Source organism: Callorhinus ursinus, unplaced genomic scaffold, assembly GCF_003265705.2.
Source record: "Callorhinus ursinus isolate GAN/ISIS: 27379988/994484 unplaced genomic scaffold, GSC_fseal_2.0 scaffold72, whole genome shotgun sequence".
Taxonomy (NCBI): Eukaryota; Metazoa; Chordata; class Mammalia; order Carnivora; family Otariidae; genus Callorhinus; species Callorhinus ursinus.
The window spans coordinates 1042331-1062745 of NW_027397134.1; the positions used below are offsets into that span (position 1 = coordinate 1042331).

Here is a 20415-nt window from a genome sequence, read left to right on the forward strand (position 1 = left end):
TTTCAGCCGAATACAGCACAAACAATGGAAGGTTTCGTCTTCCCCAAGGGAGAAATCAGGTCTTATGCACCCCCTGTCTCAGCCTCCCTCTAGAAAAACCACCCAGGAAATAGCAGGAATGGAAACTTTTGCAGTCAAGGAGCGGGTTTTACTGGGACTCTCTGTCCTCCAAGCCTGATGCAGATTTGCATCTGTAGTGAGTGCCCTGTAAAAAGCACTGAATGAGTGAATGAATGGGAAAGCTTTGGGTTTGGGGGTCTTTTGATTCCCTAGGCCAAAGCGCTCCCTCTCCCCTCCAGTCCTCTCCCACACTGCGCTCACCTCCCCCACCCATTCTTTATAGGGACTCCCAGCTCCACCACTCAGCTAAAGACATATTCCTCCCGCTGCTGCCTGCAACCTTCTCTCCATCTGCTCCCTCTGCCTGCTCAGGCTGCAATGTGGAGATAGTGTGGCAAGGTGGAGTAGGGGGAGGGCGAGGGAGGGCTTCTAAATTGGGGTGACAGGCCTGGGAAACTGGCAGGTCTGCAAAGTTAGCCCACACAGTCCGTCTGAGTCTCTGGGAGTGCCTATAAGCCTGTCCCTCATGTAGCCCTTGGCAAATGCCTGTCCCCAAGCATCTGCCTGTCTCCCCCATCTACTGTCCCCCACCACCTCCATTTGTGGAGAAAAGACAAGATGCCGAAAATCAGGGCTGGGCAAGAGCACAGCGTGGAGGGTGGGTGGGCCTTGAACTCCAGCTCAGGTGGGGGAAGGGAGCAAATAGAGCAGAGCTAAGGGGCTGAGCTCAGAGGAAGCCTTGGCTAGCTCTGGCGCCCTGTTGACAAAGGGGATGTGAAAGATGGAACTCGGATTAGAACATAAATTGTAATTTATAGTCCCTGGTTGGGCTTCACAGGGCTAGGAGCCCCCCCTCCAGTATTGGATGCACAATTTCGTGGCCATTTGTATTGTTCTAGGGAGACTGACAGCTCTCATCAGATCCCCAGAGTTGGAGACTTTCTAGGTTACAGGAGTCACTTTGGAAACACGGGAGGCTGGCAGGGCAGAGGGCTGGTTGGGGCCCAACGGGGTCTGGGAGGGCTGCCATACAGCTGAGAGAACTGGGACTGGGGTCTCTCTGGGAGGCTGAGCGAGCGATGGAAAGCTCTAGGCTTCTCGCAGGCTGCAGGCTGTGCTAGGTTTTGAGGCCTCCATCTCCCCGTCTGGAAAATGGTCAGGACGCTCTCTGGTCTCTGGTCAGCACAGGGCTGCCGTGAGCATCCGCCGGGAGGAAACGCTCGGCCCACAAGACGCCAGGGGAATTGGCGTTAAACTTTGCGGGACAGACGGGCCGGTGGCTAAAGGAGGAGGCTGGCCCTGGGGGACGGCGGCCCCTCTCCCTGCAGCCCGCCCGCCCCCTCCCTCCCTCCCTCGTCGCACTCGCTCGGCACAGACTCGGCCCCAGCCCCCTCCCTCCTCCCGCTCACTCCCCGCTCGCTCGCTCGCTCGCTCGCTCGCCAGCTCCTCCTCACTCGCCCGCCCGCGCCCGGCGCAGCTCGGCCAGAGCGATCGCGGGGCTGAGCGTGCGTCCGCCCGGGGGGCTCCGGCGGCTGCCCCGGCCCGCGGCCCCCTCCCTCGCCGCGCCTGCCCTGCGCGCTCGCAACCTCCCGGCTTCCCGGCTCCCGCGCCGTCCGCCGGCCCGCAGCCCACGGCCCCGCGCCCCCCGCAGCCGCGATGCCCGCGGCCCGGCCGCCCGCCGCGGTACTCGGCGGGACCTCGCTGCTCCTCGCCCTGCTCCTGGGGAGCCCCGCGGCAGCTCTGGCGGGAGGTAAGCGCCGGGAGGGACGGGGCGGGGGAGGGGGCAAAGTTGCGGCGAGTGCGGGGCGGCAGGGGGTCTGGGCCGACCCAGGCGACTCGAGCACCGCCTGCTGGGTTGGGGAGCGGGGGCGGCCGCCCAAATTCGGGGCTGGGAACCGCGTCCCCTCGGCCCGGGCTGATGTGAGTGTGGAGGCGGGGATGCGTCTGAAGGACTCCGGCGCTTTCCTGCTTCGGCTGCAGGTTCCCTTTCGGTCTGCTCGGCTGTGGGGCTGACTCCCCTTTGCAGCCCCAGAGAATATCCTTGGAGTGGGGTCTCCTCCAAACCCCCGATGCCCGGAGCTCTCTGCAACCGCACCCGGGGCTGGGTGCCAGATAATTCTCACCCTTTCGGGGAGAGGACGAGAAAGGGGGCAGCTGACCCGCCCTGCAACTGAGGACTAGACTCGAACTGGGGTTCTGGGGGCGTCATAGCGCCGCGCCCTCCCACTCTAGGACCCCTTGCCTCCTTTTGGTTCAGGTTGCCCTGAGGGACCGGGTCCCTGGACCGATCCCAAGTGTCTGGATGCCTAACTTGGGTGTGGCTTTCGTTTGGAGGCCGGTGGAGGGGCCTTAGGGCTCTCAGAACTTGGCGGGGGAGGGAGAGATGTCAGGTCACAGTCGGGAACCTGAGCGGACACTCTCCCTCCTCACCCACCCCAGACAGCCTAGTGTCTCAACACTATTATGAACTGGGGAGGTGGGGGTGCTAGTTTCATCCACCACGTGCTTGCCGGTTGGGAAAGGGGGTCCAAGTTTAGCCGAGGATGGTTGCTCCTCCTTCCGAGACCCGGAGCCACACCCTCTTCTCCACCCCGCTGAGGTCCCCTAGGAAAAGTTGTGTGTTGGAGGTTGGGCGCTTCACTCACCCAGAGCTAACCCCAAAAGCTGTGAGGGTTTAATCAGTTCACTAGGAGACCCCAAAGTGGAGGAGAGCATTGGTAGACCACCCGACCTAGCCTTCTGAAAGGTCTCCAGGTCCCAGAAACGCGCTCCTCGTGAGGGGGGAAATAAGCAGGCAGTTGCAGGGTCTGCCCAGGCTGAAGACAGTCGGAGGGCGCACACCCTCCCCATCTGGAGCCTCGATCTCTGTTTGTACCATCTTGACCCGGAGTTGGGGCACAAGGTGTGCCCTTTCTCCCTAAGGAGTTCTGGACCCCTGGCGCGCACACCTGCTTTCAGCACCAAAGGCCGCGGACAGCTCTCAGCTCCCAGCTCCCAGCTCCGTGGGCCCTAGCTCTGAGCCCCCTTCCCTCCAACTCTTCCCCACGGCCTGGAGTGCCCTCCTCAGCATAAATCAGGCATTTTATCCCCCACCCCCTTCTCTTTAAATGTGGAGCCCCGGAGTGCAAAGCAAAGGAAATAATTCATCACCTTTTGTTTAACAAAGCATATCATTAAAGAACCCCCCCTTTTATGAAGCAATAATAATCACAATTTACACCAGGTCTGGACAGTTTCTCTGGGAAAGATGGGAGAAGAGAATTGGTTTAAATAAATCATTTCCACCACAGCATGCCCTTTCTTAATTAGCTGTCTTTCCAACAATGGCTTGGTGGCCTTGAACATAGTCCACATCTCCCTCCCTCATCCCCCTTTGAATCTGTGTTGTGACTAATGCACAGAAAGAACCCAAAAGCTACTCAGTGTCTTGCTGGCTTTTCTAAAGTGATTCTTCCTTTGAGGACCACACTCTCCAATACACTACCCTCCAGGAAAAATGTCTTAATGGCACGTATTGAATTGAATTGTCATCCGAGACAAGGATTTCATATCCTGCTTTCTTCACTGGCTTCAAACACAAAATATGTGTGTGTTAATTTTTAAGACATTTCATATTACTTTTCCAACTGTTCGACACTACAACTAGCCAGCATATATTTTTAATTAACTTCAGGTCACCGCCAAATTCAAATCAACTGATGTACTACTTCAGGAGGCTCATTAATAACCCAGTGCTTCTGACTCCAAGACTCTGAGTGGTAAGGAAGGAATGAGGATAGCCAGTGAGTACTGCCAATTCTGATGGTGCATTTGGAAACAATTGACCTTTCACCATGAACTCTATTTTTAACCTGGAGCCCAATTTCCACTTATGTCAGAAGGAGAGCTTTACATCTAATACAGTGTTGCAAGCTATTCCTGTTTGCCTGTGCAGTGAGGGGATTTGTAAATACTTGAAAGGGACTTGTTGCTACATTCTTATGCAGGTCACGAGATTCTCTGGGCCATTTTGCTGTAAGGCATGAATAAGTATAAAGTATAACTTGGTTTTGAAGAGGCTTCTTATTGTCTAAGATATGCACATGGGGAATAATTGTAGCTACGTGCTAAGACTGCAGAGCCTGAGTGTCATTTCTTTTCTTTTTCTCTTGAATTAATAAAGGAAATTTAATATTGCTCAATAAGACTCAAATTTGCTGCCTCCTCTAGTCTCTAATGTGCGTTGTTGTTAAATTCATTTAACAACTATTTTCATTATGGATTGCCATTCTTTTCCATGGAGTTTTGGCTGCTCCTGCCAGGGGCCACCTATAATCTAAGCTTGAGGGATTCTTCTTGTGTTCACAAGGCTTAGTTAGACATTAGGAAAATAATGTTATATTCCTCCCTCTTCCAAGGCAAAAGGATGCTTCCTGATCAGAGTGGCTTGTTTTGTGGTTTTGCTCACAAATTTCTGCTATTCAAAAAGCTATTCAAAAGGGCTCAATTTACTGGTCCTCCCGCTCGGTCCACTGGCATGCTGCAGACCTCCACTAGGGGCGCTCAAAGCTGTATTTGGTGACAGAGGGCAGAAGGAGCCAATTCTGCCCTTTGCGACCAACCAGCAGGTGAGTGCAATGTCAAAGGTCAGCAGAGTGGAGTTCTAAAGATGGCCTCGCCTCCACCTCTACCCGCACCCCTTTCTGCTTCCTACAATTGATTCCTGTTTCTCAGAGGGAAATTATTGATGACACTTGCCATGCAGTGAAAAAGGGGAAGGAAAGGTGATAAGGCAGGAGCATGCTCCAAGAAAGGCAGCTTCAGAATGCAGAGTCCAGCTGTCCTTTTTCCTCCCAGTCTGTGGTTTCCTTCATTCAGCCAAATTGCAAAACACCGAAGAGGCTGTGGCAAGGCTGTTGTTCTGGGGAATTTGAGCTGGGCGCTGGTATTAGATTTATAGCATTCTGGAAAAGAAATATTGTGGCTTTGAGAACCTGGGTCCAGGTCAGGCTCCATGGTTATGAATGCGTGACCTCCAGCAGAACTCTTTTCTCTGAGCATCCATTTAACCATCTGCAGAACGGGGGCAGGGGTGCGGGATTGATGGTCTCAGTCTGGAAGGATGGTTGCAACGATTACATAACACTTCCTTGTAAAGCAGGTGGCACATAGTAGATGCTCAAGTAATGGTCCTTCGTTTACTTCCCTGCGTTCCCAAATGCAAGTTGCCCTTATTAGTAGGCACCAAGAGAGTGACTCCCCGAAGTTGGTGTGAAGCCGATGTTGGCATAGATAACTGGATAATTTAGGCCAAAGTAGGAGAGGTGGAGGTGGGATAGTGAGTGACCCCAGGTACCTATATGCTGCTGCCTGTGGCAGGTGAGAATTGTTCTTCACCTGGTGCAGGTGCCCTTCCTTCCCAAAGTCTCATACTGCAAATCTTTGCGCCTCAGTATTACCATCAGGAAGCAGAGTCCATGGTACCAGAGTTGTAGGATGGCAGTGTAATGGTTGGAAAGGAGATATTAAGGAAAGAATCTTCTGGAGAAGACATTAACTCATTCATTCATTTAACATTTACTGAGCACTTTCTGTGCATGCAGTAAGCCCCACGTAGGGTGCAGGAGACACAGTCATATGATGAGGTCCCTGCCCTAGCAAAAACAGCCTAGCAAGAGAGATCAGAAGTAAACCACTAGCATCCATGCCGTGGTCTGTGCTTCAGGAGGGGACTATCAGAGCGCTATGGGGTCTCACAGTGGGGTGTGGTTCATTCTCACCAGAGGTAGTCAGGGAAGGCTTCCCTGAGTAGGTAGCATTTGAGCTGGCCCTGCAGGGATGTGACAGGGACCAGCCGCCAGGGGGGCGATTTCCACAGTGGGGTAGTGAAGATTCTGAAGCAGGCTTCACTTTTGGAGCACATCACACACCGGTGGAATTAGAGAGAGAGAGAAAAACAGGAGTGAGTGGGAGGGGCAGGCTGGTGGGCACCCAGCCTGACACGTGAAAGAAATCGTCAGACCTGCCCTTCCTCCCTGCTCTCCCCTGGACTTCGGGGGCAGAGGAAGGCTGGAACAAAGGCTCGTGAGGCGTCGTGTTCCCTGTTGTCCGCTAGAGGTTGTGATGACACCAAAGGAATCCTCTCTGAAGACAGCCAGTCCCGTTTAGGGAGTACCAATAACAGCCACAGTGCTGGGTAAATGCCGCTTCACTGGATTAGCATATTTGCATAATCCTCTGGTTACTGTAGTTCTTTCGCAGCAACCTCTTGGTGTTGGTGAAGGGGTCGGGGTGAGGGTGTCCCCAAGAGAACGGGATGATTCTCGTGGACCTGCCTGATGTAATTTACTACAGCACAGCTGGGACCGTGTCTCAGCAATGCAAACAGCATTCACTGAGTGTCGATTTTGTTCCAAGCCCTGTGATAAGTGCTTTGTACAGATTCGTTCGGAGAGTGCTCACAACGACCCCAATAGATGCGATAATTATCCCCATTTTATAGACTGGGAAAGTGGAGGCACAGAAAGGTCAAGCAGTGTGTCGAGAGTCACAAAGCTGTGAAGTGGTTGCAACCTGGGTATCAATTTTTTTAATGCCACACCTCACGGTTGTCTCTTACATTCTGCATCGCCCAAGCTCGTGGGCAGATTTTGCTGATATGTGACGGGAACCAATAAATACTTGTCAGAGGTGTGTTGGATGTGTACCCTCTGCCCACCAGTGTTCCTGACATATAGTAAGCACTCAAGTAAAACTGGTTGAATCGAAGTGAGTCATGAAGTTGAACAGGTTACAGTGTATATGTGGGCGGTTCGTTCATCATTGTCATATCTAATGATTACTGAATATACGTCATGCACTTGCATAGGTTATTTTATTTAATCTCCACAATTTTTCTCCATTTTATAGATGAGGAAACCAAGGCTTAAGAGAGACTGTTAGTTCAGGAAGCTCAAGGTCATCAGCTAGGAAGTGGCAGAGGTAAGATTCGAATCCAGATAATCTGACACTGAGCGTGGGCGCTTGAGTGCTGGGCCCAGAGCCTTCCAAGGTGGGTCCCATATTATTTCCCAATGAAATGTGTGTACAAGATGCCATCATCGTTGGTGTGTGGTCAGGCTGGACGGGTCTGAAACCTGGCTCACCAAACTCCAAAATCTGGCAAGGCAGAGACCCAAATCAGCTAGGATTTTCCGAAGCCCCTAATATCTCTAAAAGAACGAGAGAAGAAGAAAGAGAAAAAGAAAAAGAGAGCATAGGGATTATTCTTCCCAGCCAAGAAGAGTACACTAAAGAGAGTGAGCAGAGTATGGCTGGTTTGTTGGCTGGCTTTGAAATTCTGGCTGTTTGTAATTTCTCCTGTTCCCAGGCCACCCAACCATTAATGGAAACCTTAAAGTGTAGGAAATTGGTTTCTGTAAGCTCCTATGTTCAGGAACCTAAACTCAATCACCTCCTAGCTATGAGCCTCAGTTTTCCCATCTGTAAAATGGATCACGGTAACCACGACCACATACGCAAAGCTGTCCTCACAGGGCTGGGATGAGACATGGGAGTTAAGAGACTTTATGCTTTATGCATACCAGAAAGTCAGGCTTTAGGAAGGTGGGTGCTGGCATGGAAGGCTCAAGACCCCAAGCACTCGCATGCATTTCTTCCTGGGCTCTTTATGAAAGAATGGCAAAATATAGCACTGCTATTTGCCATTTAGCGTGGGTCCAGTCTGTGCCAGAGGACTGTCCATGTGCTTACCCTATATATTCACTCCTATGATCCTCAACCAACCCTATCAGGTGATGTCACTAAGTAGATATTACAAATAAGGAAACCGAGTCTTGGAAAGGTATTGACACTTGCTAAGGTGTTACAAGCAACGTGTGATGTGGTCAGGATTCAAACCCAGGACTCTTTGATTCCAAAGCCCAGGTTTGTTCTAGATGCTAGGGTATGAGGTGTCACATAGCCATGGCCAAATGGAGAGCAGACACAAGCCCAGAAATAAGGGCGGACTGGACTCTGGGAGGGGAGGTCTTTCCTCACCCAGTGGCAAATGCCAGGTGTCTCAAGTCAACTCACCAAAAGGAGAAAGAGTTCCTCTCAACGCTCCATACGCCCTCTGCTGACTCCTGGGTGAAGCATCCTTCTTATCATGCAGTTCCTTCAAACTGGCCTGTCATCCTAGGAGTCTGTATAACTGAAGATGAAATGCCCCGCTGGCTGATTTGAGCAGCATGACCTTGAGCTATGAACTTCATTGCTCTGAACACTGTGAGCCTGATATGTAAGATCAGGGTCCTGTCTCCCTTGCAAGATTGTTACCAATAGTCAAAGTGGGTAGATACTTGTAGCCCATAGCAAGCACTCAATAAAAAGTTACCATTATTGCTACCAATATTCAGCTGGTGAACTTCTATTCATCCTTCAAAACCCAGTCCCTAATTGTCTTTTTCTGTGAGAACTTCCCTTGCGTCTCTCTTCTCTGTGCCAGTTATTGATCATACTCTAGGCACCCCTCCCGTCACATTTTATCCCTCTATTAGAGTTAACTCTTGTACTCACAGTGCATGAGTTACTACTTCACACGTCTCCCTCAAAACCCTCAACCGAAGCTTCCTCATCCATATGTCTCTCAGCCTGTATCTCACCCAGTGTAAGGCTCAACCCGTTTGTAAAACCATGCTAAATTACCTTTCACCTTAATACTAGTTGTGGGGAGGTAGCATCAGTCTGAAGATCTGAATTCGATTCCTGGCTCTTTCTCCTACATCTGTGTGGTCTTGGGCAACCTGTCGGAGACTTGGCTCCTCACCTGAAAACTGGAAATGACAAGAGCATCCTACCTCAAGGAATTGCTATGAGGAAAATCAGTGAGCTAATAGATGTGAAATCACTGACGAATTCTACAGAAAGGAAGATGAGAAAGAGGAATTAGAGGAGGAAGGAGAGAGAGACACTTTGTGAAGAACAGCAACAACCTTTGTGCAAACACACAGCCATGAGGCCGGACATTCAATGGGTCCCAGCCGGAGCCGTGTCTCTTTCCAAAGGGCATATTGGCTGCAATTATTTACCCTGTGGCTTAGCTCATTTCAAAATAGAAACTTTCTGGGCACGACACTGGGTGTTATAGAATCTGCCTTCTCTTGGGCCCCTGGCAGCTGCAGAAACTAGAAAAGGGAATAAAAACCCATGCTTAGAGTTGCTTTCTGTGAGATGCTGACGAGAGCTTGGTTGCCCCGAGCCGTCAGTGGGCCTCACATGGAGGCAATGGTCTGTGCTCTGCTCATTTTCCCAGAGAGGATGTGATAAAAGGGGGGCTTAGTATTGACATGCTCTCCAGAAAAAGTTAGCAAGGTACCCTTCCCGGGGTCTGTCGTATTTATTGGATCTTAGCAGTTCTTCAGGCTCTCAAACCTGCCTTAGGCCATTCTCTGATAATTTCATTTTACTGAGAAAAGAGACCCAAAGACAAGAAAGGACCTGCTCACCCAAGGTGTCACTGCAAGTGAATGGCAGAGCCAGGACTCGAACCTCTAACTCCTGTTTTCTGACTTATTTTCTAAAGGGACTTTACCCTCTTTTAAAAACAGTGGAATCCCTGCTCTCCTCTAGTGTACGTTTGGAGACCCGTGGAGAGCCTTAAGACATCCGTCTCCATGAAACCAATGGCATCCATTACCCAAATTGGATATTTACATTGTGAGGCCATGGCAGAGTGACTGCATAAAAGGAGCGTTAGCAGAAGCTGAAATCAAGCCATAGCTCCCTCCCGTGCTGACTTGGCACTTGAATCTTTGAGGCACTCGCGGACCAGCTCACACCTGGGAATGGTGCCATCTAAGCAGATGGCTCGAGTCAAGCAAGCAAGAATAAAGCATGGAGGCCCAGGGAGGTGCAGGTCCCAGGCCAGGTGCCCCCCCTGTGCTTCCCTGCTCTCACCATACAGAGTGGCTCATTGAGAAACCCAGTGGTGGTGTGGGGTGTAGAGAGCTGGGGAAAGGTTGCTTGAGGCATGGATGATGTGGTCAGGGCCAGCCTTGGGCAAGTAGCTGGATAGCAAGGATGACTCAAGGGCTGGAAGTTAGAGCAAGGTGGGTGGATACAGTCTAATATGTGGAGTCTGGAGCTTCGGACAAGTCCTATAGGGCAGAGGGGTGGGTATGAGCCAGTGGGTGATGGTTTCCTTGTTTGGTTTCACCCACTCCCAGTTTGGGGGTAGGCATGTGCCAAGGTTTTGCATCATAAATGAGTGGGTTGGGATGCTGAAATGGAGCACTGACTCAGGACTAAGAGCCCAGCAAGGCAGTAAAGTGCAATAAAGAGCCCAGACTCTGGAGTGACAGATATTGGTTCCAACCTAATGGTGTGATCTTAGACAAGTCACTTAACTCAGATGATTGGGGTGGGGGGAGTGATGACGATGATGGCAATGATTTGTTGAATCTTAGCTGATTCTCAGATTCTCAGATCAATGCTGGCTTCCAAGAGAGGAACCAGTTTTTCTTTGGCTTTACAGAGCAAAGCGTCATTTATGATAGATCAAGATTAAGAAGTTACCCCAAATATTGGGCCAAGGATGCTCCAGGGATGGGCTCCTTTCCTCCATTTCTCTCTTCCATGGCATCTGCTTCTCCCTGCATCAGTTGCTTCTGGCTCTTTCTCTCTCTCTCTCTCTTGCCTGTCTCCTTCTGCTCACTCACCAGCGATCTCTCTCATCACCTCTACTTATGCATGGGCTGTCATGGCTTCTTTGGCTCAAACTCTACATGTGCATCATCTAATACGGTAGGCATTAGCCACATGTGGCTATTTAGTTTTAAATGTGAATTCATTAAAATGAAATTAAATTGGAGTTAGAATTCCTCAGTCCCACTAGCACATTTCATGTGCTCAGTAGCCATGTGTGGCTAGTGGCTGCCATTTGGAGAGAGAACATTATCATCTTGGTAGAAAGTTCTATTGGACAGTACTGCTCTAGGTCATGGCAGTCCAGACGTAGCCCCTAACACTCAGCTCCTTCATGTTTCCCTGTTCATATTCCTGAGGAATATGGCTTGTCCTGCTGGGGCAAGAGGTTGGCTGCTCATGTTTAATCCAATCATCTGTGGCGGGTGTGGTAAACATGCCGTGAGGCATAACACAGAGCTAGTCACATCCGTACTTGGGGTAGAGCAATCACCACCAGTAACATTTCACACCCTGGCTCTGTTGTCCTCCACAGTTGCTTTCTCAACCCTTCCAATTGCCACGATGTGGCTCTGGAACTCTTTTCATCCATAGTCATCAAGCTGTGGCCTCACTGATAAATATATCTAAGAACTGGGAAAGATCACAAATGTATCTGCTGACTCATCTCCCTTCCTCACTGGACAGTGAGGTCCTTGGGGTCAGGGGTTGTCTCTTATTACCTCTTTATTCTCAGCTGTTTGTTGAATGGATGAAAGAAAGGAAGGGAGGGAGGGAGGGAGGAAGGAAGGAAGGAAGGAAGGAAGGAAGGAAGGAAGGAAGGAAGGAAGGAAGGAAGGAAAGAAGGAAGTCTGGAGATAGAGGTCTGATCAAAGGAAGGAAAGAAGGAAGGAAGGAAAGAAAGAAACACATTCTTTGGCCACAAATGACCACAGTTTGGGAAGCGAAGGGCACAAAAGCATTTGCAGATGGGCGCCTGGGTAGCTCAGGCGGTTGAGCTTCTAACTCTTGATTTCGGCTCAGGTCATGATCTCAGGGTCATGGGACCGAGCCCCTCGTCAGACTCCACACTCAGTGGCGAGTCGGCTTGAGACTTTCTCTCTCCTCCCTCTGCCCCTCCCCCCACGCTCTCTAAATAAAAATAAATAAATAAATAATCTTTTTTAAAAAAGCGTTTGCAGAAAATGCACAGTGTTCCCATCATTTGGGTGAGCTTAGGGAAAGATCATTTGTAGTAGTGTTTATGAGAGGGGGTCCTCATAAACTGGTGTAACTGGATATTTCAAGGGGTCCATTCTCTGCCCATCAGGCTAGGGTAGAAAAAGAAGAGAAGCTTCAAGATAGGGTCCCAGGAGCCCTCCCCCTCCTCATGAGAAGGTTCACCTGGAATGAGAACAATGCACTTAGGAGCAATGGCAGAGGTTAGTGGGAGAACAGAATGTGCTTTTTCAAACATGTGGTTTCTCTGCATGGTTTTAGTAATGTGGCTATTATATAATGTTGTGATTTCTTCAAAGCTTTAATATTATGGAAACAGAGGGAAGAGGTGTTTAAAAGAATGTACTCAGAGTACACTTTCTGAGAGTGGTGGACTAAGCACTGGCATAGGAACGAGACAGGCCTGGACGTGGATCCCAACCCTGGCGTTTCTGTGTTGTATTATGCTGGAGGAAGGGGTCTGGTCAACTCAGCCTCAGTTTCCATCAGCAAAAAGAGAATGTAATGCTTCCTGTGCCTCCCCCATAGGGTGGATTGTGAGATTGCAATGCTTATGTCACCTCCCCGACCATCTCCAGCAGTGTAGGTGAATGGTCCCCCGCCCCTGAAGTTAAGCAGTGCACAACCTATGCAACTGTATGTGGCAGCCCTGGATGTGGAAGTGCACCACTAAACTGTAAAGCTATGAGCAAAAGGAGACAAATGGACAAAGAATCCTCTGATTCCTCATTCCCTACAGACCTTTGATCAGACCTCTATCTCCATGCCCCCTCCAAGGCAGGTTTACGGACTTGTAAAGCTAATTTGGGGCCAACCACCTTGGAAATTAATGAAAAATATGTGGAATCAGTCCTAGTTTTCCAGGGCTTCAGGACGGGAAATTTGCCTAATTTATGGCATAAATAAAAAATGATGTGCTGGGGCTCATTTGCATGCATTTACTTCAACTGGGGTTAAAAGCAACACTTCATTGTTTCTAAAGAAAGCCTCAGACCACTCTTGTTAATCTGAATGTGTAAGCTTAGGCAAGTTACTGAACTTTCTGGGCCTCCGTTTCTTCAGCTGTGAAAGGACAATGATCAGTGGACCCACATCACAAGATGCAGTGAGAATTCATGAGCTGACCCTATAAAATGCATAGAATAGTGGTTGGTACCCGGTAGACATTCAATACTTACAGTAACATATATAATATTAGATAATATTTATGATATCATCCTATACTCATTCAACATGTATCATGTCCTACAACTGATGTCACAGAAAAATCGGAAGGACGCAGTCTCACTGTGTACCCACCTTGAGGTATTGCAAGCCCAGGACCTCGGCTCCTGCCAGAGCAGAGCAGGTGTCCAGCCAGGGGATGTATCCTCAAACAGATTACAATCACTATCAATCACTTCCCCACAGATGCAAGAGTTTGAAAGCCTTTCTCCGCCCTTCTAGACAATGAGGTCCTCCAAGGTAGGGGATGTGTTGCATTTCCTCTCAATGAGCAGTACATTTCCCAGAAAACAGAAGCGCGATAAATGCAGAGCTGTGGAATGAATGAATGTTGAAATGTAATCGTTCTAAACTAGTGTGCGGGAAGTACTTATTATTAGCATGCATGCTAACACATGGTTGTCCTCCCCCAGACTAAGAACACCTCGTGTCTTTGTCACCAACATGTAACTCAGAACGTGGCGCATTGAGCAGTCAGCAGGTGCTCACTGGGCATATCGCAGTGGCCAAGAGCTCAGAAGTTAGGATCCCAGAAGCCTGGGTCTGGATCCCAGCTTTGTCACTTATAAGCCATATAAACCTTGGCAAGTTGTTTGTACTTTATGGAAACAGAATGGGAGGGAAAAACAACTGTACCTTTTTCATCTAGTTGGTATGAGACAAAAATAGGGAATTTTCCATCAATAGCTTAGCACGGTGCCTGGTTGAAATTGGATACTCAGGGAGCACCTGGGTGGTTCAGTCCGTTAAGCGCCTGCCTTCGGCTCAGGTTGTGATCAAGCCTTACAGGTGGGCTCCCCACTCACTGGGGGGTCTGCTTCTCCGTCTTCCTCTGCCCCTCCGCTCATGATTTCTCTCTCTCTCTCTCTCAAATAAATAAATAAATAAAATTAAAAAAAAAAGAGGGACATCTGGGTGGCTCAGTTGGTTAAGCAACTGCCTTCAGCTCAGGTCATGATTCCAGGGTCCTGGGATCGAGCCCCGCATCAGGCTCCCTGCTTGGCGGGAAGCCTGCTTCTCCCTCTCCCACTCCCCCTGCCTGTGTTCCCTCTCTCTCTGTGTCTCTCTCTGTCAATTAAATACATAAATAAAATCTTTAAAAAAAAAGAAAGAAATTGGATAGATTGGATTGAAATCCAAAGAAATTGGAAAGAATTGGATACTCAGTGTAAATACTACTATGAGTAAATGAATGAGCAACCATTCCCAAGAGTCTTGAGAGAGGAAGAGAGACTTGGTGTATCATTCCCAGCTGGAACAGAATTTGCAGCTGCGCGGACCCTAGAGCTACGACTTCTGTAGGAATTCAGATAGGAACATTGATGTTAAAGCAACCACATCTAGCCTCTGCTTCCCAATTTAAGGCATTTTGTTATCTTGGTTAGTAAAATTGAGGTTCTAAGCAGAAAGCAGAGGTCCAATTGGGTGAACCCATCACTCACTGACTGCTATTTAATGACCAAGGTTCATCTCAGATCAACCATAAAACCCCAGATGGGGAACCACGTGGGCATAGCCTGGTCCTCCCTGAGCCTTCTTGCCATCAGGGGCTTCCAGAAGGCAATGTCTGGGTCTTTTCCGTCTTGTCTCTCCACTATGCCTCCACTTCCCCTGTTTCCAAATTTGGAAAGTAGATCCCCGGAAAGGCTGTGAAGGAAACAAATTCCCGTAATGCTCTAGAATCCCCACCATGGCTTAATTTGTAGAATCTTGCTTAATTACTAGCAGGGCCTCCGAGGGTGACTCTTATAGACATTTGACTATAGATAAAGAAGCTGGAGCTCAGATGGCTAAGCACTGGTGGATTAGGAATCCTTCATTCATTCAAGATCCACTTTCTCTTCCTTCAAGAACTTCCATGCCATAGCAAGCACTTGGTAGGCGCTAGAGGTGCAGAAGTAAGTAAGGCATAACCTTGCCCTCAGAGAACCTAACATGCAATCATTCTGCCGACTCAGGTATGACTCAGATGTGCAAGTTCTTTTCTCTCTCTTCCCCACTCTCTCTCGTTTTGGCCTGATGAATTCCAGGCAGAAAGCAGCTCTCTCCAAGGGACCAGAGCTAGGAATGGTGCATTCGCAGGGAGACTAGTCCTGGTTGGTATCTACACGTAGTGAGGTGGTGTGGTCTCATCCAGTCATCTCTAGGGAAAAAAAACAAAACAAAACATTTTTTTAGATGATGCTCTTTCATGGGCCACATAAATGTATCACTTTAAGAGTACCTTCTACAACCATCCCAGACTTTCTAGAAACAGAGGCCAGAACTCCAGGAAACCCCGCTGAGGGCAATGTTACTGACTTCACTTATGGCAACAATATGTTGGCTCTTTGTTCTCTTGCACACGTGGGAAAATATATTCTGAGCAGAGTTGCCAAGAGGTAGCCAAGTGTGTGTATGTGCATAAATAACATACCATTATTTCCTTAATGCATAAACTTGGACAATCACTTAATGAGGTTTGGCTGAAAACAATTAATTCCTTCAGGTCCTGGGGTAGTTTTATTCTAAGTAGTAATAAAAATAGTCATTTATTCTCTGCGTGTGGCAGAGGATACCCCTTAATGGATTAAGTTGTCGCAAACAATTTTGAAGGGCTAGTGATAGAGAAAATTAGTCCTGTTTTTCAGATGAAGAAACTGAGGGCCAGAGAGACTCCATGATGGAATGATCCCTTGGCCTTTGTGTTTCCTGATGTTGGTGTTTTTGAAGGTACAGACCCATTATTTTGTAGAATGGCCCTCAATTTGGGCACATACACTTTTAATTCTTACAAAATGGCACCATATCGTCCATATTGGTCTGTAACCTGCCTTTCTCCTTCTTGGGCCTCTTTTTTGTGATTGGAACAAGGCCCCAGGGTCCCCCAAGTCAGGCTGTCTTCACTGGCTCCCTTTCTCCCTCCCTAGTCTCCCAATGCCTGTATTCCCTTTTGGGATCCCTTCCTAGAGCCTCCCCTCCACCCTCCCTCCCTTGGCTATGCTTCCACGGGCCCAGGCAGGCACCCCTGTCAAAGTAACAGACCTGCACTCTTCTCACTTTTGCTTATACCCCTGTTTTCCCCACTAGGCTGTGGGCAATTCGGGGCCTAATTCACTGATTCAACCACAAACAGCAAATATTTAATGTGTGTACTGTACAATGCCATCCCTCAAGGAACTTATACTCTCTGTGATGTTTCATTTGTTCACGGAGTCAGCATGTTCATCACTTCATTTATTCAGTGAATATGCATTAATAGTCCATTGCTGGGCTGTGTCACATGGATGCATATCATTCTATATTTGCATCATGGCATAAAATGATGGCTCACCTTGCAATGAGAGAAAAGGGGTTTGGTGTATTCATCTGTGATAGTACACAAGATAGAGAGTTTCCAAAGAATATCAGACATTCTCATGGGCACTGTGTACTGAAAGGATTAAAAAAAAAAACAGCCGGGGACTCTGAGAGCATCCAGTGACCCCCAAGAGCATGAGTTGAGTGGGAATCCCTCACACTAGCCTTGGGGGCTCAGCCGGAGCCAGGCACCCCCATGTGACCTACTACAACCACTCGGCTGGGACCAGCAGGAAGACCACCTGACTGGGAGTCAGAGATCTGTGTCCTGGGGTTGACGTAACTGCCAAAGATGTGCTGTGTGACCTTGGGCCTATCTCTGTCCCTCTCTGGGCTCAGTTTCTCCATCTCTAAATTTAGTGCCTGGGCTTAATCAGTAGTTTCCAAAACATGACTTGAAGGCCCATGGGGAGCTTTTAAGACCCAGATCCTCGGGCTACACCCCTGCCTGCTGCCTAGGAACCTCCCCACACACTGTCTCCTCCAGAGGTTACTGAGGCATCAGTAACTGTGCCTGGATTATCTGACCTTTAAACCACGTTTTATGATTCTTTTGCTCATGATGATTATGCTTGCCAGGTGCTTGCTGAGCCCCTTCCTTTCATTCCCTCATGTGAGCCACAGAACAGTCCAGCTCCGTAAAGTCTGTTTATCCCCATTTCACAGCAGGAGCCACTGAGGCTTGGAGAGGCTAACTGATTTGCTTAAGGTCTGGCAAGACCCAGAGCTGGGATTTATATCCAAGTCAGAGTGACTGGGAAAGAATTCACTGCCTCTCTGTGGTATAGAGGGGAGTGGGAGTCTACTCTTAGCCCTCAGTGTTCTCTCCCCCAGACAGTCCTGGTCTCCCAGTTCCTCTTTTCCCTGAAAACTTAGTTAACTCTTGTAATGAGCCAAATAAATGTGCCCCATGAGTGATCGATCACACCCAACTTCCCGAGAACCAGGCCTGGACTTGCCGGGCGTGGGGACGGCCTCCCTGACGTGAATTATTGCTACCATCAGCCCTCTTCTCTGCTTCTGCACTTGTTGGGGACAGGCTGAGTCAGGGATGCCTTAGTGCTCAGGATGCAACCTTGGGCTTGGCCTTGGATGAGTCTCCAGAGCTTGGGCCATTTGAAGACCTAACAAAAAGCTGATGTGGCCCGAGTATCAAGGGCAGGGAAGGAATCGGGCAAAAAGAAGCGAAGAGGTGGGTGGGTCAGGTCCTGTAGGTCAGGGGGGCTGCTGGGAGGCGTTCAGGGAGCCTATTCTCTTGCTCTTAGACGCTCACTATAAGCAGGGGGGTGGCCTGTTCTGGTTTGAAAAAGCTTCTGTGATGTGGAGGGGGGTAAGGGAGGAGGCCTTTGCAGACAGGATTTGAAGGAGTAATCCCACCCCCTCACTCCTCATCATGAGACAGGCTCACCTGTCTCCTGCCTCCCAGCTCAGGTCTAGAACTATTTGAGTTTGTTTCTCTCAGCCCACAGCTCCTGGCCCCATCTCTCTCCAACCATGGTGGAAGGGAAGCCCATGCTCTGAGCCTGCTCGGAAGTCCACAGGGCTCCCGGCCCTTGACCCCTCAACTGTGTTTAAAACCTCGACTCATCCACAGACTTGCCCCCCTCGAACCTGGCCTGGTGCTTTGAAAGGCTTTCAATGTCCTCCCCTTGGTGGCTGGAACACAGAAAAAGCAGCAGAGAGGAGAAGAAAAGAACATACATTCGGACAAAGATAATTGAACCCACCACTCCCGTCCTCCCAAACCCTGATCAGAACGTACAAAAGGATCTCATATATATTATCACTGGCTCTCGTTTGAACGTAGGCCTGACATTGCTGGGTAAATTAAACGCCATTTATAGTATAGCTTAACTATAAAAATGTGCTCGGGGCAGACATTAGACATACCAGGCTTTTTCCAGCAAAAGACATTTTTACAAATGCATGAGCACCTGAACCAATTTGGAGACCCTGTCATTTTGATTTAGAGCCGGGGAAGTGGGGCTTATCCCTAAAGAGGAGAAACAATTATCTGGGTGAGAGAAGATTTTAGAATTCTTTTTCTTATCACTAACCTGCCTTGGACTCAAAAGCATCAAGTAGAGAAGAGGGTTGACTCGTGAGTGAGAGCTAGGATCCTTGTGCACTTGCTTAACCCACAAATCTCGTATGACTTCCACATGCTCTCTCCTCCAGGGAGCGTTCCCTGCCCCTCTCTGTGGGGTCAGGAACCTCTTATTGGAGCATTCATATCCATTTCATTTCAATTAGCTATTGCTGCATGACAAACCACCCCCAAAATGTAGTAGCTTCAAATAACAACCATCTATTTATCATCTCCCATGATTCTGCGTTCCACTGGGCTCAGCTTGGTGATTCTCCCAGTTCTTGTGTTGTTGGACAGAGCCACAGTCATCATGTGGCTTGACTGGGCTGGAAATGCCAAGAGACTCAGTCACACGTCTCGTGGCTTGAGCTGCTTACCACCAGAGCACCTCAGTTTCCTCTCACGTGGCCCCTACACATGGCTGGGGTTTCTCACAACATGGCAGCAGGATTCTAAGAGGGAGTGCTCCAAAAGCAAGGGCAAAAGCTGAAGATGTCTTAAGAGACAACTTCAGAAGTTGTGCATTGCATTTTGTTGGTCAAAACAAGTCAAGAGGCCAGCTCAGATTCAAAGGAAAGGGAAATAGACCCCACTCTGGGTGTGAGTGGTGGAGACTTGGCAGCCATCTTTAATTCTTTAATCTATGTCTTTTGTAGTTTTTCTAATATAGAATTTACTATATTACTAATATAGAATTTACCATGTGCTTGGCGGGTGCTATGCAAGGTACTCGTCACTTTATACTCAGTTGTCGGTTTGTGCCTGTGTCTCCTTGTATGAAAGGATGCTTGTCTAATTCATTTCAGGTACGAAGGAGGTGCTTTTGCTATTGATTCTGGTTTGATAGAGAGGCCACAGTTCTGGGTGTTCATTTACGGTGTGGTCACTCTCCACCCGGGAGGTTATTGTGAAATGTTGCAGTAACCTAAGGACTAATACTATGTTCTTTTATAGCAGTGGTCATAATGATGACTAACAGTAATAAGTATTAACAATAGCATAATTCTTACTGCTCTAGTAGTAATAAATGTAATACTGCCTTGCACTTAAGCGGCATTTAGCCATTTAAAAAGCATTTTTATTTCCATTACCTTACTACTCTGTCCAACAACCTTGTAAAATTCCCCAAGAGGACTCTTATTATAATCCATAGTTTATAAGCAAGGATACTGACCCTGAGAAGGGATGAAAAACTTATTCATCAATCACAAAGGATAGAATTTAGTAAGGACCTACTAAGTGCTGGGCACTTTATACCAACAGTTTTAATTTCCTTCTCAAAGCAATAGCATGAGGTAGATACTATTACTGCAACCATTTTACAGATAGGGTAACTGAGGCTGAGAGAGGCAAAGTCCTTCACTTGTCAGTTTTATGACTGGGATTTACTTCTAGATCATTCCATCCTGAGTTAACAACTCTTTCCTCAATGCTACACGGACTTTCTTCTGGGTTGCCATTTCTAAATTCCTTTGAGCTGAGAAAACAGATAACATTTGTGTAAAAGTAGTGTGCAAGATCAGAGTGAGGGACTCTTCCATGAATAACTCCCACCAGCTTTAGAGCTGACACTTGGCAGCATTTTTGACCTTGGAAGTTTTCATTCTTCACCTCCTCGTAGTTCTTGGTAGCTTCCACATAGTTAAGGTGACTAGGAAATAAACTTCCAGAAAAGTCATCCTATGTATAAAGTTACATGAGGTCGGGGCGCCTGGGTGGCTCAGTCAGTTGAGTGTCTGACTCTTGGTTTCTGCTCAGGTCATGATCTTGGGGTTGTGGGATCGAGCTCCACATCAGGCTTTGCGCTCAGTGGGGAGTCT

General features: G+C 48.6%; 1 protein-coding gene across 6 annotated transcripts in view; it reads left to right on the top strand.

The window, feature by feature from the left end:
• The first annotated feature begins 1687 nt into the window (after positions 1-1687).
• SEZ6L (seizure related 6 homolog like) overlaps positions 1688-20415 on the top strand; it is a 184685-nt gene continuing 165957 nt past the window's right edge. For all 6 annotated transcript variants that reach the window (XM_073886795.1, XM_073886796.1, XM_073886797.1 and 3 more), the window contains exon 1: positions 1688-1810. In XM_073886795.1, coding sequence (XP_073742896.1) covers positions 1717-1810 — 94 coding nt within the window. In that variant the 5' untranslated portion in view covers positions 1688-1716. The remainder of the gene's footprint in view (positions 1811-20415) is intronic.